Raw genomic sequence first — 20,742 nt, forward strand, 5'->3', positions numbered from 1 at the left:
CCATGCACAACAATGGCATTGGCAAACAACTACTTCATCAATATTTGGCCAACTATACTGAAAACTTCCTTTTGAGATTTTAATTCCAGGTTGTATAACAACTGCAGAGCATCTAGTGAAATACAACTGGAAACTCAATGGGAATTACCTCTCTGCTTGCCGGCTCGTTGTATAATCTAGAGCTATTAACACTTGCATTAGGTTTCTCAGAGGAATAAACTGTGCCGCAAAGTAAAATATTTCACTTAAGTACAACCTGGGAGAACAATGCTCCTTTGACTGAAAGATGGGAGTGGTGTAAACCTTTCACACTGGGTTTTGTTCCTTTAAATAAAGGCATGTTGGTGAACTAGCAGTAGCCACACTAAGTATTGATACTAGTAATAAAAAGCTACTACGTTAGTATCATTACCTTATTTCACATTTAGTTGCTTTATTACATTTTCCATGTGCTTCAGTAGAAGTGTGTGTTTTTATTATTATTATTACTATTATTATTATTATTATTATTATTATTATTATTATTATTATTATTATTATTGTGTTGTGTCCCTATTCAAACTCCATACAGACTTGGGGTTGTCTTATTTTAACATAACCAATATATATATATATATATATATATATATATATATATATATATATATATATATATATATATATATAAAGTTTACATACCCCAACGGAAATGTATAATTTCTAGAAATTTCTTGAAAACATAGAATTTTAGGGAAGATTTCGTTTTAACCATTTCTTTGCAAAACACAAAAAAATGCTAATTCAGAAGTATTCATAACCTTTGATGCTATGATTGTATTGTCTACAAGGTACTAGACATTTCAATATGATAATGCAGAACCTAATTCTAGAAAAGTCTAGAAAATGCTGGATTGTAGGTGAACATTCTTAGAGAGTATAAAATGGTTAGGCATAGGATGATTGCTGTCATTACCAATAAGTCAATATGGGAAAAAGTAAAGAGCTATCTGAAGACCTTAGGCAGAAAATTATTTATTGTCATAAAGCTGGAGAAGGAAACAAGATTTCCAAGCATTTGAGTATCCCAATTTCAACTATTGTTTCTACTATCAAGAAGTACAAGACTCACGGTACTGTCACAACGCTCCCTCGGTCTGGAAGAAAGAAGGTTCTTTCACCAAGAACAAGTAGTAGAATTGTGAGGAAGGTTAATAACAATCCGAGATTGACTGCCAAAGATATTCAAAGTGAATTAGCTGCAAGTGGGACTCGGGTTTCCATTTCAACCATAGGTTGAGTATTGCATGGTTAAGGTCTCAATGGTCGCAGGCCAAGGAAAAGGTCACAAGAAGGACAATCGCTTAAAGTTTTGCAAAACAGCATTTGAATGATGGATATGAGTTATGGTCAAAGGTTTTGTGGAGTGATGAAACAAAAATCAAGCTATTTGGTCACGCTGATAGTTGTTATGTTTGGAGAAAATCTGTCAAGCATGGAGGTGGTAATATCTTTCTATGGAGCTGTTTTTCCTCTAATGGCACAGGAAATGTAGTTCCAATACATGATATGGATTACAATAAATGGATTCCATAGCATATGAAAAGATACTGGCCAATCATCTGAAACCCTCCGCTAGAAAACTTGGTTTAAAGTGCAATTGGATGTTCCAACACAACAACGATCCAAAGAACACATCAGAATCTACTTCAGAATGGTTAAAGAATAATATCAAGGTTCTGGAATGGCCTAGTCAAAGTCCCGATCTAAATCCGATTGAGAATCTTTGGTACGAGTTGAAGAAGGCTGTGCACAAGAGAAGTCCTCGGAATTTGAATGAAATGGAACAATTTTGTGTTGAAGAATGGTCAAAACTCACTAAAGAATCATGCCAAAAACTCATTGACAAATATTCTAATCGTTTAAAAGAGGTTATTGTTGCTAAAGGTGCCTATTAGTTTCATTTTCCTTGTCAGGGTATGAATACTTTTGAATTAGCATTTTTTGAGTTTTGCAAACAGAATTGCTGAAATAAATAATCTGTTTCTTGTAACTTGTTTTCTTCATACACAAAAGCAAAACTTTTTCTACAAAACATTTTTCCTAAAGTTCTTTCTTTTCGAGAAATTTCTAGAAATTATACATTTCCATTGGGGTATGTAAACTTTTGACTATAACTGTATATATAGTTTTTTTGTTCTTTTTTTTTTTTTTACAGTAGAGTATTCCCAAATGAAGCCCATCCCCACGGAATGCGTTCTACTGAAATGCTAGTGACGTTTGATTGATTGCTGCATGTTCTGCACAATTTGCTCCCAAATTAACAGGAGACCAGTTTGTGGTTCTGCTTCATTTCCCTTCCGCAGTTTTACTGCTGTACAGTGCACGTGAGAATCATGCAGACCAGCTAACTACTGTTACGCAGCCAGTAAAAAAAATCTAATTCAAATACATACCGGTAGTCATTTATTTCAGTTGCTGGCATCGTGCCCCGTACATAATTATAGTGGGTAAAAATTGCTGACACATTTATGGCGTGGAATAAACAAATAAGACATATACGAATCAATGTAATTGTTTAAACAATAATGTGTACTAAACGAAGACTGTTTTATTGTTTGGGGTAAATGTGGCTTTGCATTGGTTATTTCTATGTTGCCCTCTTGACTGGTTTATCTCAAACGACTCTAATTGTGTCTGATCGGGCAATCGCCTTTACATTATTTGGACCATGCAAGCCACTTCAAAGTCAATACAACAAGACACTACTTGTAGTTCTACGTCTAAATATTTAAGCTAGTGCAGGGCTGTCGCGTGTCTAAAATACAGTAATCAGATGTATTTAATTCCATTGCAGCATGAAGAAAAAATGTTTCGAAAAAACGGCAAACAGGAATAGCTTGCAGGTCTCGCTGTAAACTGCCTGTCTTTGTTTGGACGGCCAAAATGGGTACAGCAATTTTACGAATGTGTGCTCCAGGCAAAAGGGGCGGGTCTGGGTAGAGATGAAAGTGGGAAGAAATAAAAGAGACGATTTAATCTGCTTGAAGAGATGTTCAGTTTGGGGGAGAGTTTGATGGGTGAATATTGTAGTAGTGCGCATGACTTGGGCGACTCCATTGTAACCACACCTCGGGGCCAATTCCTCTCTCCGGGGAAACAGTGAGGTCTATTCAGGAAGGAACTCTTTAATACACTCCCCGAATCATTAAATGTCACCCGGCTCAGCAACAGAAACATTTAGAAGACCCAATTAATGTTAAAGAGGGCGAGAAGAGGGTATTATGGAATTAATACAGCTAATCCTAACAAGGACAAGTGCCAGGTTATTGGTTGATGTTGCATTCTTATAATTCTGGAATTCTTGATTGGGAACGTTCTACAATAAACTAAATCAGCAGCCTATGAGTTTTTTTTTTTTTTTTAAATAGTTTATTGGGGCATATTATAGAGAAACTGGTTTAAAATCATAACATGCGCCATGCAAAAGTTCGGAAGCAATAATATGTTTAACTAAATGAAATTTTCGCATTACTAGACATGTGCAACAGTATATTGCATTCCCTGTATCACTCGCCAGATATTAGTTATGTTTCAAAAAAATGGCAACTGTTAACTTTAAATACACTGCGCAATTTTAATATACATTTGTTATAATTTTGTTGAAACGATTTGCAGACGTGCAACAGGTCTTTAAAAAGTTGGCCAAATGTGTTACATTTTACAATACGGGCAGTATGAAAGGCGATGCTTCTGCTCCTGCTTTTAAAGAATGGTTTCAATTGTACCTTTTGAATGACAGTCGGCATCTTTGACGACCTAAAAGACTCAAAAAGAAACATTTTGTAGGTGAAAACGGCTACTTTTCCACGGTGCACAGTCCATAAAACTGCTAGGAGCTCCAGCCATTGGGGCTCACTGAATAATTCATCCCTCATTGCAAGCTCATAATGTCTTTTCTCAGTCTTTTGTTGGGCTGCTTTCTCTCCTTTTCTCTCTGTATTATAAAAAGGTTGCCTTCTTTTGTCCCGGCCAAGCTGCTGCTGGCTCTGGCTTTGTCCATGTAAAGCTGAAGTGTGAGTTTCAATGGACTCTCTCCTCTTTGTTTTTCAAGTTCATCTCCAAGTGTGAATTGTGTATTGAAGGCCGGCTTTGTAAAAGATGGAAAAGTCGTACAAATGTTTGACCAGCTCATTTGGGTCTTTTTGTCTACTCCTGTAGTGTGTTTGCAGAGAAATTCGAGTACAGTATATGAGCCTCGTAGCCTCATGGACAACCAATAACAATTGAACTCAAATCCACGAAACATGACTTTAAACACGACCATTTACCTTATCCAAGTGTTACAGCCTGAGTCAATATGGAAATAAACTTCCAACGTCTTAGTAAATTGATTAATATTTCTGATATGAACACTGTCCCAAAACATGAGTGTAGTTTTGAGTGAACTTTGAGTTTTATCATTCAAAATTAGTTAAATGTTTTGAATAAAAAGAACATCTGAACAGATTACGTTGATGTCTGTTCTGTGTTTTCAAATTAATCCAGTCTCTTCCAAAATAGCCAGAAAAAAACAACTGGTTTTAATTAACATCATATTGTTTCGATAATATGCCAAGAAAACCACTGTATAATCGTTAAATATAGATTTGCCTTACAGTATTATTTAAAAAAGATGTGTCCATGCAGTTGATCATATGCCAATAGCCGCATTTGTCCAAATCTAGACATTAAAAAAGACACCACAAATAATAAACTAGGTCCCCTAAAAACGTGTTACCTGTTTCTGATTTTGTAATTACATATTTGTACAGTAAAAATATACAGTGGGCCTAAGTGCAACTTTATAACTGTAGTTGATTGTTTTTGTAGAGCAAATATTTGAAAAAAAAGGAAGTTCGTTTAAAATGTAGCATTTCTATTAAACTGCATGTCTCCTCGTAATGAAACGTAAGCAATCACTACCTCATCTCTGCAGTGCTTCTGCAGACACTCCAACGGGAAACTGTCAACAACTTGTGGAGCTGATAACAGAGTCTCGATTCGACGGCCTCTTTGATGCCGTCTCGATACCCTATTGTTTGAATTAGCCTAACACCTCTCTGGGAACTTTTACCACCTAATAACGCCATAAAGCAGTCAAAACAAAGGAGTGCTATACTTCCGACATACTTAATAATAATAATAATAATAATAATAATAATAATAATAATAATAATAATAATAATAATAATATCTTTATTTTTATATAGCGCCTTTCATAGTGGCCAACTATCACGAAGCGCTTTACAGAGGTAGGCTGTGAACTATGCATTATATGTAGAGTCACTTACAATAGGACTACTGCCTTTTGCTGTACTGAAGATACAACATTGCAATTAACTAAAAAGACCAGCAACGACACAGTCAACCAATAAAACACAACGACCGGCAGCTCAGTATGAACAATCATGCATCCGTAACTTCAATCATCAAATAACATAAACATGTCATATGCACACACTGAAACGGGAAACTGAACTGCTGGGTGATTTAATGAAGCTATTACTCGGGGAATGCTTGCATTTTTTTATTTAACCGTTTAAATAATAAACAATGACATAAAAAATAGTTATCATGAACTCCTGTAACATTACATACAATATATATTAGAATTATTAACAGATATGCAAAGGTAAACTTGACTATTTAATCTGTCCGGTATAGCTTAATCTACAAAATCAATTATTAATGGGATTGCACAAATATGTATTTGTGATTATTAAAACTCAACTTAAAATAAATAAACGAAACAAATAATAATAATAATAATAATAATAATAATAATAATAATAATAATAATAATAATAATAATAATAATAATAATAATAATATATTTTTAAATTCAAAATTGTATTAGGAAAAGGAAAAGGCGATTCTAAGTTCTATATCAACAATATAGGCTACGTATTGCCATAACTAAATCAATGCAATCTGTGCATTGTAAGCAGATGATCTACACGCCTCGTGGTCTATAGTGAAATAAGAGTAGACTATTATTGTACCAATGAGCCTGAAGAAATAAAATAAAATAAGAAACACGACTTCTTTAACTTACATCTGTCTCCGAGTATCCCGTCAATACTGTGTTTTGTTTTCTTTTCATGTTCTTCAAACTCCTTCCTCTCAATTTCCTCCTCATCCTCTTCTTCGTCGTCACCCTTGCCTCCAGATTTACTTCTCATAATACGGCTAATTGAACTCACTTAAAAAAATAGTCACAAATGTTACAGGCGTGTTACAGATGTTATTCTGTGGCATTAGGCTACGCAGTGCAATTGTATTTCTATATGAACAGTTTAAAAGATACCAATAAAGACTTTGTAACGCAACCTACATGTGTTGCTTGTAAATGAACATATACATTTTACATTAATGCATCCGCTTAATGTTTTTAATTACTTTTAGTAACACATTCATTTTTTTAAAAAGTACTGTTTCACAATAGAATAATCATCGGTTATGGACAACAACATACTATGAATTTTAAAAGTACATTTTGTCTTTGCAGCCATTCAGACGCTTTAAAAGACACCTGTTGACCCCTATAGTTACATCTATAACGATATACTAATTCGCTGTGACACAGTGGGAAAATTATTATATGAACTACCTGAATTATTTAGCAGCACAAGTACTTTCATGTGCTATTAAATATTTCATGTTTGATTGTGGAGTTATGTTTCCCCATAACAATGAAGCAATCAATCGTTATGCAATCAGTGCACGACTGGTGATGAAACAATGGGTTAGAATACCTGAAGGTACCGTATTCCGATCACAGATGCCATCTTTCAGCAACTTATCCCGGATCTCCCAACTGAACATGCCCGGGTTAGCTTTCTTGTACTCCTCGATTCTCTTCTCCACGTCTGGCGTGGTCACCTGCTTTATAATGTTAAAAAAAAAAAAAAAAAAGATTATTAAAAAGTAAATTTTCCAATCCAACAAGATATTGCTATTGGTAAATACTAGATAAGGCCTACGTACACTACAGTGCAAACAAAAAACAAACTTAAAAGTATTACACACTGTATTAATATAAATGTGTTGTTTGCGGTTAAGGGCTGCACAGTTTGTATTTAGAAACAACACCGTTTGTGTTCAATGTAATACGGACGTGGTATACAACACAAACTGTTTTATTCAAACACATTTGGTGTTAATTTAACACGTGTTCTTTACATTGTAAACCTATGCCCAACACTACAATAAATAAAATGTGAGATGCCAAACCAAGTCGCCTAGTATGCTGAAGTTCATATGAGGCGAATACGCATCTAGAAGTAATACATGAAAAAGTGTAGGGTATAAAAGATTGTTTTAATTGTATAGGCCGATAAAATGAAAAATCAGAATTGAATGCAATTATTAATAATTCGGGGGTCGTATTACATGTACTTGCAACATACCAGTCTGTCTATACCGGCTACTTTTTTTCTTTGTAAAACAAAACATAACAAAACAAAAATCCTCCATCAACAAAATATAGGCCAGCATTAGTAATCATAATTAAGGTACTATGATACAAAATGTACACACAATCCTTCAAAAAATACACCTTCGCAATAAAAATCGTAGCGTATAGAACATTGATATCAAATCAACGTTTATTCTGTGCCGATATTTAAACCGGCTGTGGCCTATATATAACCACTTGTAGAGAGCCATACAGTAATAAATATACTGTTAACCAAGAAAAGTTCCGTACAAGGTAATACATTCAAATAATATGATGTGAACATATTGAAGACCTCTGTATTTCTCTTGAAACAGGCCTGTTTGTTTTAGTCAGTAATAGAAACTCACCTTTGGTTTGCTTCCCCCGATCGCGCCGGGTCTGATTGAACCTGTCTCCTGGTACCTGCACAGTATTTTGGAGACACAGCCATGTGAGACCCTGAGCTGCCGCGAGATGACACAGGGTCTTATGCCGTGATGGGCCATTTCTACTATCTTGTGCCTGATGTGATTTGGTAAAGGTCTGCCATTAATGAAAACACCACCGAGCTGGTTCACCCTGCCTTGACCTAAAGGGGTAGAAACTTCGGAAGGAAAACAGAACGTTAACAAGTGTGATGCATTTACGAGTAAAAAAATAATATTGCTACATATGTTTAATACAATTAATTAATATGTCCAGAGACATTAACTTGACTTGTGATATTTAAAACTGGAATAAATCTAAAACATATATATATATATATATATATATATCTGAAGAAGAAGAAGAAGAAGACGAATCAACCGACACATGCTTGTTTAATAGCTTGTAAATTGTTGATTTACCGAAACATATTAATTCTAATTAAAAATAAGAAAGTTTATCTTGTAGATGTACATAATTTAAACATGCGTTTCTTTACTCGCTTAAGTGTGATTATAGAATGATAGGACACTAGCTCCAGCATACAATTGCTAGTAGTATTCAAAATATAATTTCTCACGTCAGGTTAAACTGCGTTCAAATGCAAGCCCACTTTATCCCAGTATTTACAATAGGTTAAAGACAGTATAGGTTAAGGACTGTATGAACGTTTTTATTGTAATCATTTATTGTACATTTGACATTATTATTGGTGTCTTCCGATTTAGATACGCAATCTAAATACAGACAGTTGCCCTGTTATATATAAACAATTCTCTCCAAGTTAATGGGTTTAGAAATAGCATGTTTTTTTTTTTGTTTCTTACGTTAAATTTAAACTCAGTGCAGCTGTCAGCTTACCTTCGAGGGGGAATCCGCTGAGTGGGTAATTCTGTCCCGGTGCTGGTCGCATCATTCTTGGAAGTGCCCCAGCTAACGCTGTCATCCTAATACACACTTACTACACTGATAACCTTTTGGGTCCTGCAAGAAATCAGGTTTTGTGTAGTCCAGTCTTAGGGGAAGCTTCTAAGAAGCTACAAGCCACTTCCTTTTCTGTCAAATGATGTAATATCCACAAAACAAAACTCTTAGGAACAAGATGAAGAATTCAAATGAAACTGATAAAAAACAATGGAAACCCGGTTAAAAAACAGTTATGTGGATCTAACTCGGTTAGATCTGTAACTAGAAAAAAACAGTCTACTGATGTTTTGTTGTTGACCCCGTTAATCTGAATGGGTCTTTGGGCAACCGAGCAACATTTATTAGTTGTTGTACCTCAAGCGCCATCCCGTCTTTCTGAACTCTCATTGGCTGGAAGTGGGAAGGTCCGGTTAGAGAAAGCGCAACGCGATTGGCTGGTTTGGGAACTTTCTTCCATCGCTGTATTCAAGTGACTTAACTTAGGCTACCTTTAAGCAAACTTGTGTGCGCACATATCATTCATTTCCTCGGCTTTTCAAATAGAAATTCTGAGAAAACAATAAGGAGAGATCAAGGACAAGAAGTATGCTCGCAGGAACACCAGTTTACGTGATAAACATTTGAAACCAAACTGACAGTTTGGCTCAGATAGCCTGAATTTCGGCCAGGAATTTAAATACGATTTTTCTAATTGTACTATTATTGTTTATTTTTTGTTGATTTAATTGGATTCAATGTAAACAACAACAAAAAAAAAAAACGATTGTTTCAGGAATTCATACACAGTATATAGTGGGTATATAATATTATAGTATTAACATCATAACAATTCAAATTTTCATCTTACGCACAATGGACCAAACAATCCCTCAAAGTAAACTATGAAAACATGCCATTTAAAACGACTCACATTTGTTCGTACTAAGGAATTTATAGTCTTATTTAGGTTTCTCTAAGTTAAAATAAAATAAGTGAAATGTGTGACTGGACGCTGGAGCGCCACAGCAGGATACGACGCCGGGAGTGCAGTAAAAGCTGTCTGTCCCTAAAGAAGGTACTATTGTATGTCCTGTTTATAACTTCGTAAGTGCCAGAAAACTCGTCCCTTTTACCGAGGCAGCGATGCGCCAGCCCCGTCTTCCACAGCACTCTATTCGAGAAAGCCCATTCACAATCTCTGTCAGTCAAGTGACTCAAGTTATTCCGAGACTTCATCAATCAAAAGCATGCAGTTCCTTCACTATATACCCTTTGAAATCAACAAAACAATGACTTGTCGATGCACTATCACTGTTTTCCTACAATTACCTTTACAACTATTATAAACTGCTCTACACACGAGATGGAAACCAGGTATTATCAACAATACCTTTTCATTAATTGTTCGTTTCTGTACTGTTATGTGAATTTTTTTTTTTTTTAAAAACGTGAAACCGTCTTAAACAATTCAACTTAGCTTGCGTATATAAAAATAATGAAAGCAATTTAGTTAGGAATAATCACTGAAAAGTTACTGGGTCCAATTTGTTTTACTGCACATTATAACCTAATATTGCAGGATATTTTGTTATGACGTACAAAAACCAAAAACAACGAATATTATCACAAAAATGCTATCGGTAATTAAAACGAAAATTGATGTGCTTTGTATTGTCCCTCATGCTTCTAAACACGGCATTCCAGTCGAACTCTGAGGATATTGCGCTTCCACTGAGAATAACCCATTTCACGGTCTCCGATGTGTGCTTCAAGTCCTATTGCTAATTACAGAGCTCCCCCTAACCCAGGTGCACGTTTAACGGGATTACAATTACACCACGGGCAACCTGCAGCCGCATCACTACAGGTGGCGAAATTAAAAACAAATCAAGGGTTAGGGTTATTTACCAAAAAAAGGGAAAAAAAATACTTTTGCAACTTTATCAAACCATGGATTTCTTTCTTTTTTTCTATTATTACAGGCAACTATTAATAACCTATAGCTGGTCTAATAACTACATAACTACTGTCTTTGAGTGCTGCTGACTGGTCATTACCTTGCTGTGTTCTGTATATTTATCATTAAATGTATTAATACTTCTTGTTTATAGGTAAACTGCAGCATTTATGTCAAGTCCTGTTGTGCCTTTTTTAATATTTCAGGTGTTTGACCTGTTATGACGTATTAAATAGACAGCATGCGACTTTAAGATAATCCCGCTATATATAAGCATAGCAGACAAATGTTAAGCCACTCTCTTTTCTACAGTACATTGAGTCTATGGGAATGTAGTTAACCGCAAATCTGAGAAACTTTTGCATACTAAAAAAAGGTAATCATATAATTTGCTTCCTAATGCATTTGTACATAAGAAAAACACAGCAAGGGTCGCGCAGTAACAACCACAAGCAAACACCTTCATGAAGAAAGTTGAACGATTCTCTGGTTCATAGTCATCAATTAACATTTTTACCTTTTGAAGATTAACACACAAAAAAAACTTCAAATGTTTTCTTTTTTTTATGCCGGAGGACAAAGCAAGACAATCCGCTTAGATAACGGGGGTTCTTCAAGTCTTAACGAGGGAGTATCTTTTCACTGAAGCGTTTCCAGCTTGTATCTCGCACATCTAGCGTGGGTACACTATGCGTTTAATTGATAGAACATTATTCCACACATGCTTTTCACCCATATAATGTATATTGTAAAGGTGTGTTTTCATTATCACCAGGCAATTAATGTACCCGTAACAAACAGAAAAGCTGCAAGGGAACTCATCAGTGAAGAGAAAGAATAGTTCTATTAGCTACTTGAACGAGCGTGAGTTTTGCAGTTAAAACAAAATTCATTCAACCGAATCGTGAAATGAATTAGAAAGAATATGCTAGTCCTAAAACGACCAATAGGCTACTTATTTTGAGAAAAGAACAACTTCAGTAATATCTATATAAATATATCTATATAAAAATAATACATGAGTCAAATTCAAATGATGTGGGGTAAAAATGTACCTTTAAGCAACATCATGAATATTGAGCGATTTATTCAAATTCATAAACGATGTTTGCATTCGATTCAAAATATGCGATTAATATTATTTTAGTATTCATATAATACCCTCCAAGATATAACACAAATATTCCCAAACTAGGAATTCCCAAAGTTCGGGCTTTAGAATTATTTCAATTGTGTTATGAGGACACTTTAACAATTGTAATTTTCTCATGCCCTTGTATCCTAAAAACATAACAGCCGTAAAACAATTCTGCACGAATAAAATATTAATAATAATACTGTAACCAAAAAAAAACAAAAAAAAAAACAAAAAAAAACATTTGCTTACGTGGAAAAATGGCCTTGTCCCGCTGAATGTACATTCGTACAGTTCCGTTTAACAAGGTCATTATTTCTTAAATGTCTCCTAATGAAAATGCTTTATAGTGTTGTAAAGACATCACTCAACCTCAAAAAAGCGCCACTCCAGCTTTTTATCTATTAACATGAGCAAATAAAAGATAAGTCACAGTGCATCTGTTATTCAATTGGCTTTGACAGACCCGTGTATCGTGCATGAAAGATTAATTGTTTTAGAAATGATCTCCTGAAATGCAATACCACTTGCAAAAAAAAAAAAAAGTGGGGAAATCCAGTTACAAACTTTTCCTATTTTCAAAACTGACATCTGATCTGCATAACCAATGGATTTCCATGGGTTCGGTTTTTAGTCTAAAGATTTGCTTGATGTATATAAAATGAATAGCCATATAAATAAAGATTGAAAAGTCGTTATATGGACTTTTGAAAACACTAGAATCCTTTTATCTCAATGCCAAATAACATTTCAATGCAGTCATAAAACTGATGCTCTGAGACTGTTTCAGTCTTTCGTCTATAAAAAATATAGGCTGCTCTAAATATAAATGTTCGACATACACACACACACACACACACACACACACACACACACACACACACACACACACACACACATAGATAGATAGATAGATAGATAGATAGATAGATAGATAGATAGATAGATAGATAGACAGACTCGAGGCTTAACCTGTTGCTTGACTTAAAACAAACCCATTAAACAACTGATCACAGACTAAAAGTTTGTTTTAGCCTACCCATAATTGACAACTGTTGCTCTGAAATGATACTGCTATTTTAAAGTTTATACTCTACTTTAAAATGGCAAGTGAATAATACCAATATTTTCTCGTGAGTGATACGTTTACTTTCTAAAATAAAATAAAAATGAAATTCAATATACCATAAGAAAGCAGAGAATGAGCAGTTGAAAACTATAATTTTTAAAGATTTGAAAATGCGGAAGTTTGTGCATTTGTATCATTTGTAGCATTGCAGTGATATAGTTTAAGGATACAGTGATACAGTGATACACGACAATAAAATACATAACATTTGTTTTAAAAAAATCAATAACGTGTTTTGTATATGTAAAATTGTATTTTTGTAGCCGGTTCTCATAATGTATATAGTATATAGTTGTATGATAGGCAGATTATGGTATCTGCGATTCTACATACATGGGGTTGAAAACTTCATGCAATAAGCATGACCTAAAAAAAGTTTGGGGGTATGCTTTCAACACAGGAAAGTTGTGTGTCTGTTTTCGTTTGTATATTGAACGTTGTTTAACTATGAAATTAACTTTAATTATATTAATTGCTATATTTATTTTCCATACATTTTGTTAACACTGTGATACATGATCAAAGTACTTGTATTGTTTAAGTAGAATAATGTTGTATTTAGCAATAACTGTGTTGCTTAATATATCATAACTGAAGAGGCTATACATTATTATACAGTGCTAGTCCTCTCTAAATAAATTGCGTTGATGGATGTTCGTGGATCCAGCTGGATGTCTGAGGCAACATTCAAGCAAATCTTAAAAAAAACAAAATGTCATCATCATCCAGCTAGATCCGAGTTGTTTAAGACTGATCTTTGCTATAAAAACACGTGACTCTTTAAAAGGTGACGGTAGATAGCACAGATAAAATGGTGCGTTTGGACACTGTGAGGGTTCGAGGATCCAGTGAGACAGCAGGATCCACCAGTGCAGGTGTTCTGAAATCGGTTTTAGCTGTAACACGACTCGGAGGTTTGTGTTTTCTCATCTTGCATCGATTGGTGAAATTAAAAATAATGGGCTTTATAATTCTGTCCAGGGACCTGTTGTTATTGGATTAAGATGGGTGAATGTTTAGTTGCATATTTACGAAGAAAAAACGCCTAGCGTACAGAACACAATATTATTTGTACTCACAAGATCATGCAAAGAAAATCGGAACTAATAACACAACCGTTACTGATGCGTGCAGTATTTAAACTGAAACAAACACAATTGTTTTTTTATTATTATTTTATTTTACAAGGACATTTTCGCATATACAGATGCAAAATAATTGGTTTAATTGTAAGAACCTGTTGAAATTGTATTTTATTAAATAGACCAGAAGGGTGTTTGACTAACACGACAACTCATACCAAGGTACGCTCGCAAATTAAAGTCATGCATCTATTTCGGGTTAGATTTGGGGTGTTCTCGGGAAACGAGTTGTTATAAATTCAGCTGGAGCTGTGCCTGTTTCGTTGTCCCACAATTATGAAGAGGAACATTTTCAGAACAATCCAAAAATAAGTTTTTAGTTATATAATACACCTCATAAGCCTTCAAACAAACTAACATACAAACTAAAAACCTATAAAAACAGGATGTGGAGTGCGTGGCGATTATTGCGCACGTAATAATATCATTTTATTTATTTGTCCCAAAATGTGGAGGGGAAATGTTTTTTTTTTTTTTTTTTTTTTTTTTTTGTAAAGTACCTAAACATAAAATAAAACGTCTGGAGACAATCAATTAACATTATCAGGTGAAAAATGACTGTCACTAATTTTTCAGGTCAAATCATTACAAAAACGTCACAGTAATACCTGCTACTGCGATTTAATCATGTACAAGCGTGGTATGGCACATAACTGAATCGGCATTGCGAGGCAGGGGCAAGCCCTCAACCCGTAGCCTGCACACAAGTGGCTCTCAGCTCCTGTACAATACACATACAGATACACATGCTCTTCTAAAAGACTTTACTGCGCCCATTTACAGTATCCAAATCACATTCAAGGAAAGTTATTCTGACAAATTTGTGTTAGCCTTTTTATAGATTACGACTGTATTCTGCAGTATGATACTATTTTACTGTTACAAACCTCTTCCTGTTAAGCTTGGGGGTCAGTACTTTACAGTCCAGCATGGAATTAGCAAAGGACTGACATGAAGAAGATACACAGGTCCAGATAGCATGCTTAGTCCCTGACTCACACTGTGCAGCCTTGGGCCATTTGACCCCCTTATGATTAGCCCTTCCATAGCATCTTCGACTGTCTATGTAGAATTCTATGTAGGGAAGGCATCATTTCTGGGAAAGCAAATATAAGCTGTTTGATTTCAATTCGATACATTAGACTGTTGCTACAGTTATGGGCTGTATCCTCCTCCCCAATTACATCATTGCAAATGAAAGGAATTATTTATTTTCCAAGATAAACCATGTTTAAACTATTACTATTAAGTTTCCAGAATGGTTTGGCACTTTCTGGTTGTTTTTATGTTATCTCTTTATAAGAACAATACAGGCGACAATTTAAATATCATCTACAAATGTGCATTGGAGCATTTGTCCTTCTGCACATATAATCTATGACTAATGAGATGCAAACTAAATTCCACTGCAAGAATCTGTGTGGCTGTTCTTGCAAGAATTAATCGACTCAGCGAGTCTGCCAGTCATTGGCAGCACTGCAACAACCAGTCCAGTTTGCTGTGACAATGCAACTATGAAAGCAGAGCAGGGCTCAGCTTTTGTTAGTTTACTCAGAGGGATTTGTTCCTAATGAGTGCAACTTGTTGCCCAGTGTACACATATGCCTTATGTGTGTTGTGTTTTACACGTTCTGAATTCTAATGCTTCCACAATAAAAACTCCCAGTGTTCTTTTGACAGCCTTTACTCATTTCAGTTTTATTTTCTACCATGTTAAGCTTAGCTTATCTATAGTAATAGAATTATAAAACTATTTGAGCTTTCAACTGATTACTTGGACATGGGTTTAAACAGTTATATAAAATCTTTTATATCTCCTGTTGGGATGTTATTAAAAATGCTTCTATGGAAAAATAAGAAGATCCCAAAGTTGAACACACACAGGGAAAAATAATGTTAACCTACTGACAAACATATCCGTTTTTTTAATTTCTTTATAATGAATTATTTTTAATGAATGTTTAGCACATGATCTCTCTTGAACTATCAGGTCACTTTTTTTTGCTTCTTTGAACTTACAGTCCTTTGATTCTTATCAAAAATTGAATTAGCAGATGCCTGCTGTGCTTTTTTCTTGGTAATTTCATAAAGTCAAGCAGTTGAGGTAATATAGGAGATCCAGTGGCTCTTTTAAGTTCATAATATGGTCCAATAGAAGTTTAATATGTGTAATAAAATCATGTTAGGAAAGCCATTTAAAAAGCCTGCTAGAGCTAACAGGGATTACAGTGATGTTATCGTAGTACTGGTAATAGCATGCTGTTTCCGGGTAATAGGTATTAATACAGGTTTAGATTCTATTACAAAATTCAATAGCATTACACATATTTTTCTCTAGACAATAGATTATATTTTCCTAAAGCACAACATTTATACCAATATATTTAATTCTGGTGCAACTTTATTGATATAAATAAACCTGTGACAACTCCGACTACATAGGTTGTGAAGGCATGATAATCATAATCAACAAACATCATTCAAAACATTATGAGAAAGAAACCACAGTTCACACAGGATATAGTCTATCTACCTAAAGTTTTATTCACAGTTTTTTACACTTAAATGTATTACCAGTTAACCACTACTGTACATGCTGTACATTCAATAGATATACATTGTAGCAGATATGAATACTGCTGCAAGTTTATTCAGAGTCATTTTTAATTAAGTAAAAAGAAACCATTGTGCATTCCTGGATCCCTGCTGTGTTCCTCGGTTGTAACTGACCAGCATACAGTGTGACAACACTGTCATTCACAACAGTACAAATACACTGGAACAAGTCGGGGTACATTTACAAATGGGATTTTAATCATGTTAATGTTTGGTTTTAACAAAAAAACAATGTCGTGTTAAATTTCACACCATGTTAGGAGTGTACTGGTTGACTCCAGCATGAAACAGGGCTGCTTTACTGTAATTAAGATGGCTTTAGCTCTGAGGTGACGTTACTGGCTCTTCTAATGCAATACATTACTGATTCAACTGCTGTGCGTCACTAGCCCAAACGCAAAAAGAGGTGTGTGGTGTGGGACATTAATATAACATGTGTTAGTATTGCTACACTGTTGATTTCAAGTGTTTAGTTAACTTCTCTCTAAACATTACACAGTTCTTAGTGTATTCAGATACAAATGTATGGAAGGCCATCGGGGTCAAAAGCGCATACCTAGTACACGTATTCATTTGGACCAATCACGATACATAAAAAAAAAAACCCTACACGTTCTAAACAAATGTAAATTAATTACGCATTTTCTACGTAGTGGCTGGTCATTGTACAGTAGTACCTATGTGGTTGCCGGTAATTTTACAGACATGCAGCGTAATTAATTACAAGAGTAGTAATTACAACAGTAGCAAATCACCTTCGGGATAACTTTTTTTTTTGTTTGTTTTAACGCGACGAAAACGTTTCCTTTGTGAGGTTGGTAGGTGTGAAAAATAGTATGTGCAAACAATAGCAAAAGATAAATAAATAAATAAATAAATAAATAAATAAATAAATAATAATAATAATAATAATAATAATAATAATAATAATAATAATAATATTTTAAATAATGATTGCTGCTTCAGCCTTTAATTCCAAGTAAAATATATTTCAGTATGCAAAAAATAACATGTAGCTTTCTATAGCCCAGAACCCTTTATTTTAAACTTGGAAGTATCAACCTTTTGGCCGACAAACATTTTCTTTGTGTCTTTCAATGGGACAGAAGACACTCTCCAAACCCTTGTCTTCCTAAACGCAGTTACATTTGGTGTTACTGAATATCTCATCATGATTCAGTGTTTAAAGTTATGGATTTTTTTTTCTTCTTATTTGAGTTTTTGAATTTCAATCGGTTTGCCCTGTAGTCACTTTTAAATCTCACCAGTAATTTTATGAACCGCAAAATGTCATGTTGCAAATATATCTGCCAATGACGTTTACAAGTTTCAATGACTGTATTACCAAAACCATGTGACAATGCAATAGTCAAAGTAAGCATTCAGCTAGTATATGTTTATCTTATTTGCTTTCGCATCGTACATTTGCATATCAAACTGCAGCATCTTAAATTGCATGAATCTGTTAGCTAATATTTCTAACAGACTGTTTTACATGTTTCAATAATCTGCTTTCTCCTTTCCTGTTTTCGTTGATTTCGTTTTTCTGCCTGCGCTGTAAACACACAATGTAACACCAGGTTCTGCACAGGTTCAGCATTATTTATTTCGATCAAATAAAGTAAGTTTTCAATTAAGATGTTGTTAACTATTGCTACCAGTAGAGGGCGCTTGTTGTATTGTAAAATTGACAAAATGATGTCATTGAAAATAATACCAAATTGCTCAATTTAGAGAGCCATGTTAAATAATACAATCGACATTGTGTGTTTTATTGGGACTAAGTAATGGTCTGGTTAATTGACAATCCAGTTTATAAGACTTCCATATGATCGTCTTTGTACTGAAATTATTAACCTATTTTGTCTGCATTTTTCTAGTTTTCTCAGTAACAACTTCGATAATAAATAGTTTAAGGTAAGGACTGAGGCAAAGGTTCGGTTAATAAACTGAAATAATACAAAACTACTTGGAATATTTTATAATAGTCGTATTTCCTGGTAATTACAGAATATGAAGATAACCCATTATTATTATTATTATTATTATTATTATTATTATTATTATTATAACACAGTCTTGGCTGGTTTCACAGACCCTGATTAGCACTGATATTTATCTCAAATTAACATTATATTATCCAAGATTCGTGCTAATCGGGGTCTGTTATGTGTTTTTTGAGATTAAGTGTGGTACAGAATCAAAGCCATAGCAATGTCAGAGAACAAATGTTGTAATGTAAGAGGGGACAGGGGTCTGTAGGTATAACCATTGCCAGGAAGTGCTTATGTTATCAGTGGCGTACTGATAGAACAAGCATTTACTGTACCGAAGAACAGAGGACACAACAGTATAGCAATTGCATTTACATTTATTTTAGTATAAACATCACATATTTTAACAATGCGGTGTCATATTACGGTGTATCATTTAGTGCAGGCATATACTGTACTTTGCTTCAAAATAAATACAACCGAGACAAGACAATGACTTTGTGTAAAGAAAGGACTTGTTGAAGTGGCCGGTGAAGATGCTCACGTGCCACTCAGCAAACCGGCTCCTTTGTTTTGTTGTGATGACATGCACGTGTTATTTGTTTGTGTCTCCGAATAAGACAGAGCAAAAAGGAATATGCTGATGTCAACACATCAGGGTCAGGCACTAAACAGAAAACATCACGAAGTAGCTCGCTGCAGAGCCGCCGCTCACTGTTCTTGTCTGTTGCTAGTAGTAGTACGCTCAGGTCTATACTTAAACCAGCAGATGAGCCACGTGACAACCACTGAAAACAAAGCTAGAATGCTGGCTATAGACAGACAGATGGGGCCTATGGGCGAGGGGGGGTTGTTGTAATTACGAACAAACATCAGGCCCGTGAAGAGCAGCACGATCATGGAGAGAAAGGAGAACACAACGCAGACACAGCCCGCCGTCACCGCGGCTCGTTTGCAGTTCTGGCAGCTCTCGTAGCGGGTGGATGCGGAGTGGGTTCTTGGGGTGTGCGTTGGGGCTGCAGCCTGCGACTCACTCGCTTCTGGTTCTGCTTGCTGCGGGGCTGCAGTGTAGCGAGAGGGAGGAGGGTACGGAGGAAGGCTGTCTTGGGGTAAAGGGTCTGCCTCGATGTACAAAGGGAAAGCCTCCGTCACTTTGGTGTTGTTGGGCAGGTTGATGATCCTGTAATCCGGCACGGGTGTCTTGTGGCGGCATACCGGGCAGCCGATGCGCCACAGTCGGTCTTGTCTGAAATGCAAAGTGGTCAAGCACTCCTCGCAAAACGTGTGCAAGCACTCCAATATCTTGGGAGCCCTGCGATCCAGGTCGAAATAATTGTAACAGATTTTGCATTCATATTCCTCATAAGAAGTGTCTGCTGCACCGGGCGCTTGAACGGATACGCTTGGATTTGCCTCTGCCATGACATTCTATTTTTTTTTATTTGAAAAAAATCTTGCTGCCTAGACAAGAGTCGTTTATAATCTTAAAGTGCCATTCCTGTTATTTGTTTTAAATCCCACGATTTTACATTCGGCGCTCATTAGATGTTTTGATCTCGTTAAAAAATTAAACGGCGCTCCTGACGCTGTGAGCGGAACATTGGTGATGTAATGCCGGTGCTTTTAAATGCAGGGTAGGATATCTGAACGGATTGGAGCTCAAAAATATGCCAGTCTCCAGCCTTAGCCTTTCTTGCTTGTTTATCATCTATTCTGTTCTGGAGCGAAAGATTGTAATCAGAGGGCTGGCTCAAAAGAAAACAGCATCATGGTAGACAAAGACACCCCTTACAAACACAAACACACACACACACACACACGTTCACAAAAAAAAAAAAAAAAACAGCGAAACCAACCATACCAAAAGCTTTCTGTGCAGCACACGATTAGGTACCAGGACACGTCATATATATTAAAAAGCACACACACACACACAAACAAACAAAAACCCCTGACGATTCCTGGTACCTCATCATGTGCT

The 20,742-nt window shown here is 35.4% G+C and overlaps 2 protein-coding genes across 5 annotated transcripts in view; both read right to left on the bottom strand.

The window, feature by feature from the left end:
* LOC117416623 (paired box protein Pax-3-like) overlaps window positions 1-9,146 on the bottom strand; it is a 25,310-nt gene extending 16,164 nt beyond the window's left edge. For 2 of the 4 annotated variants that reach the window (XM_034027887.2, XM_034027886.2), the window contains exons 1-4: window positions 8,744-9,146; window positions 7,825-8,060; window positions 6,774-6,900; window positions 6,074-6,220 (exon numbers count right to left, since the gene is read on the bottom strand). In XM_034027887.2, the coding sequence (XP_033883778.1) occupies window positions 6,074-6,220; window positions 6,774-6,900; window positions 7,825-8,060; window positions 8,744-8,828 (595 nt within the window). In that variant the 5' untranslated portion in view covers window positions 8,829-9,146. Of the gene's footprint in view, window positions 1-6,073; window positions 6,221-6,773; window positions 6,904-7,824; window positions 8,061-8,743 lie in introns of all 4 variants that reach the window. The other 2 variants (XM_034027884.2, XM_034027885.2) reach the window with 2 other exon arrangements.
* A 9,845-nt stretch (window positions 9,147-18,991) lies between these two features.
* Window positions 18,992-20,547, bottom strand: LOC117416454 (E3 ubiquitin-protein ligase RNF183). Its single transcript, XM_034027525.3, has one exon. It carries the CDS (start codon window positions 20,181-20,183, stop codon window positions 19,473-19,475), a length of 711 nt encoding a protein of 236 aa, XP_033883416.1. The 5' UTR covers window positions 20,184-20,547; the 3' UTR covers window positions 18,992-19,472.
* Window positions 20,548-20,742: the final 195 nt, after the last annotated feature.

Source organism: Acipenser ruthenus, chromosome 12 (assembly GCF_902713425.1).
Source record: "Acipenser ruthenus chromosome 12, fAciRut3.2 maternal haplotype, whole genome shotgun sequence".
Taxonomy (NCBI): domain Eukaryota; kingdom Metazoa; phylum Chordata; class Actinopteri; order Acipenseriformes; family Acipenseridae; genus Acipenser; species Acipenser ruthenus.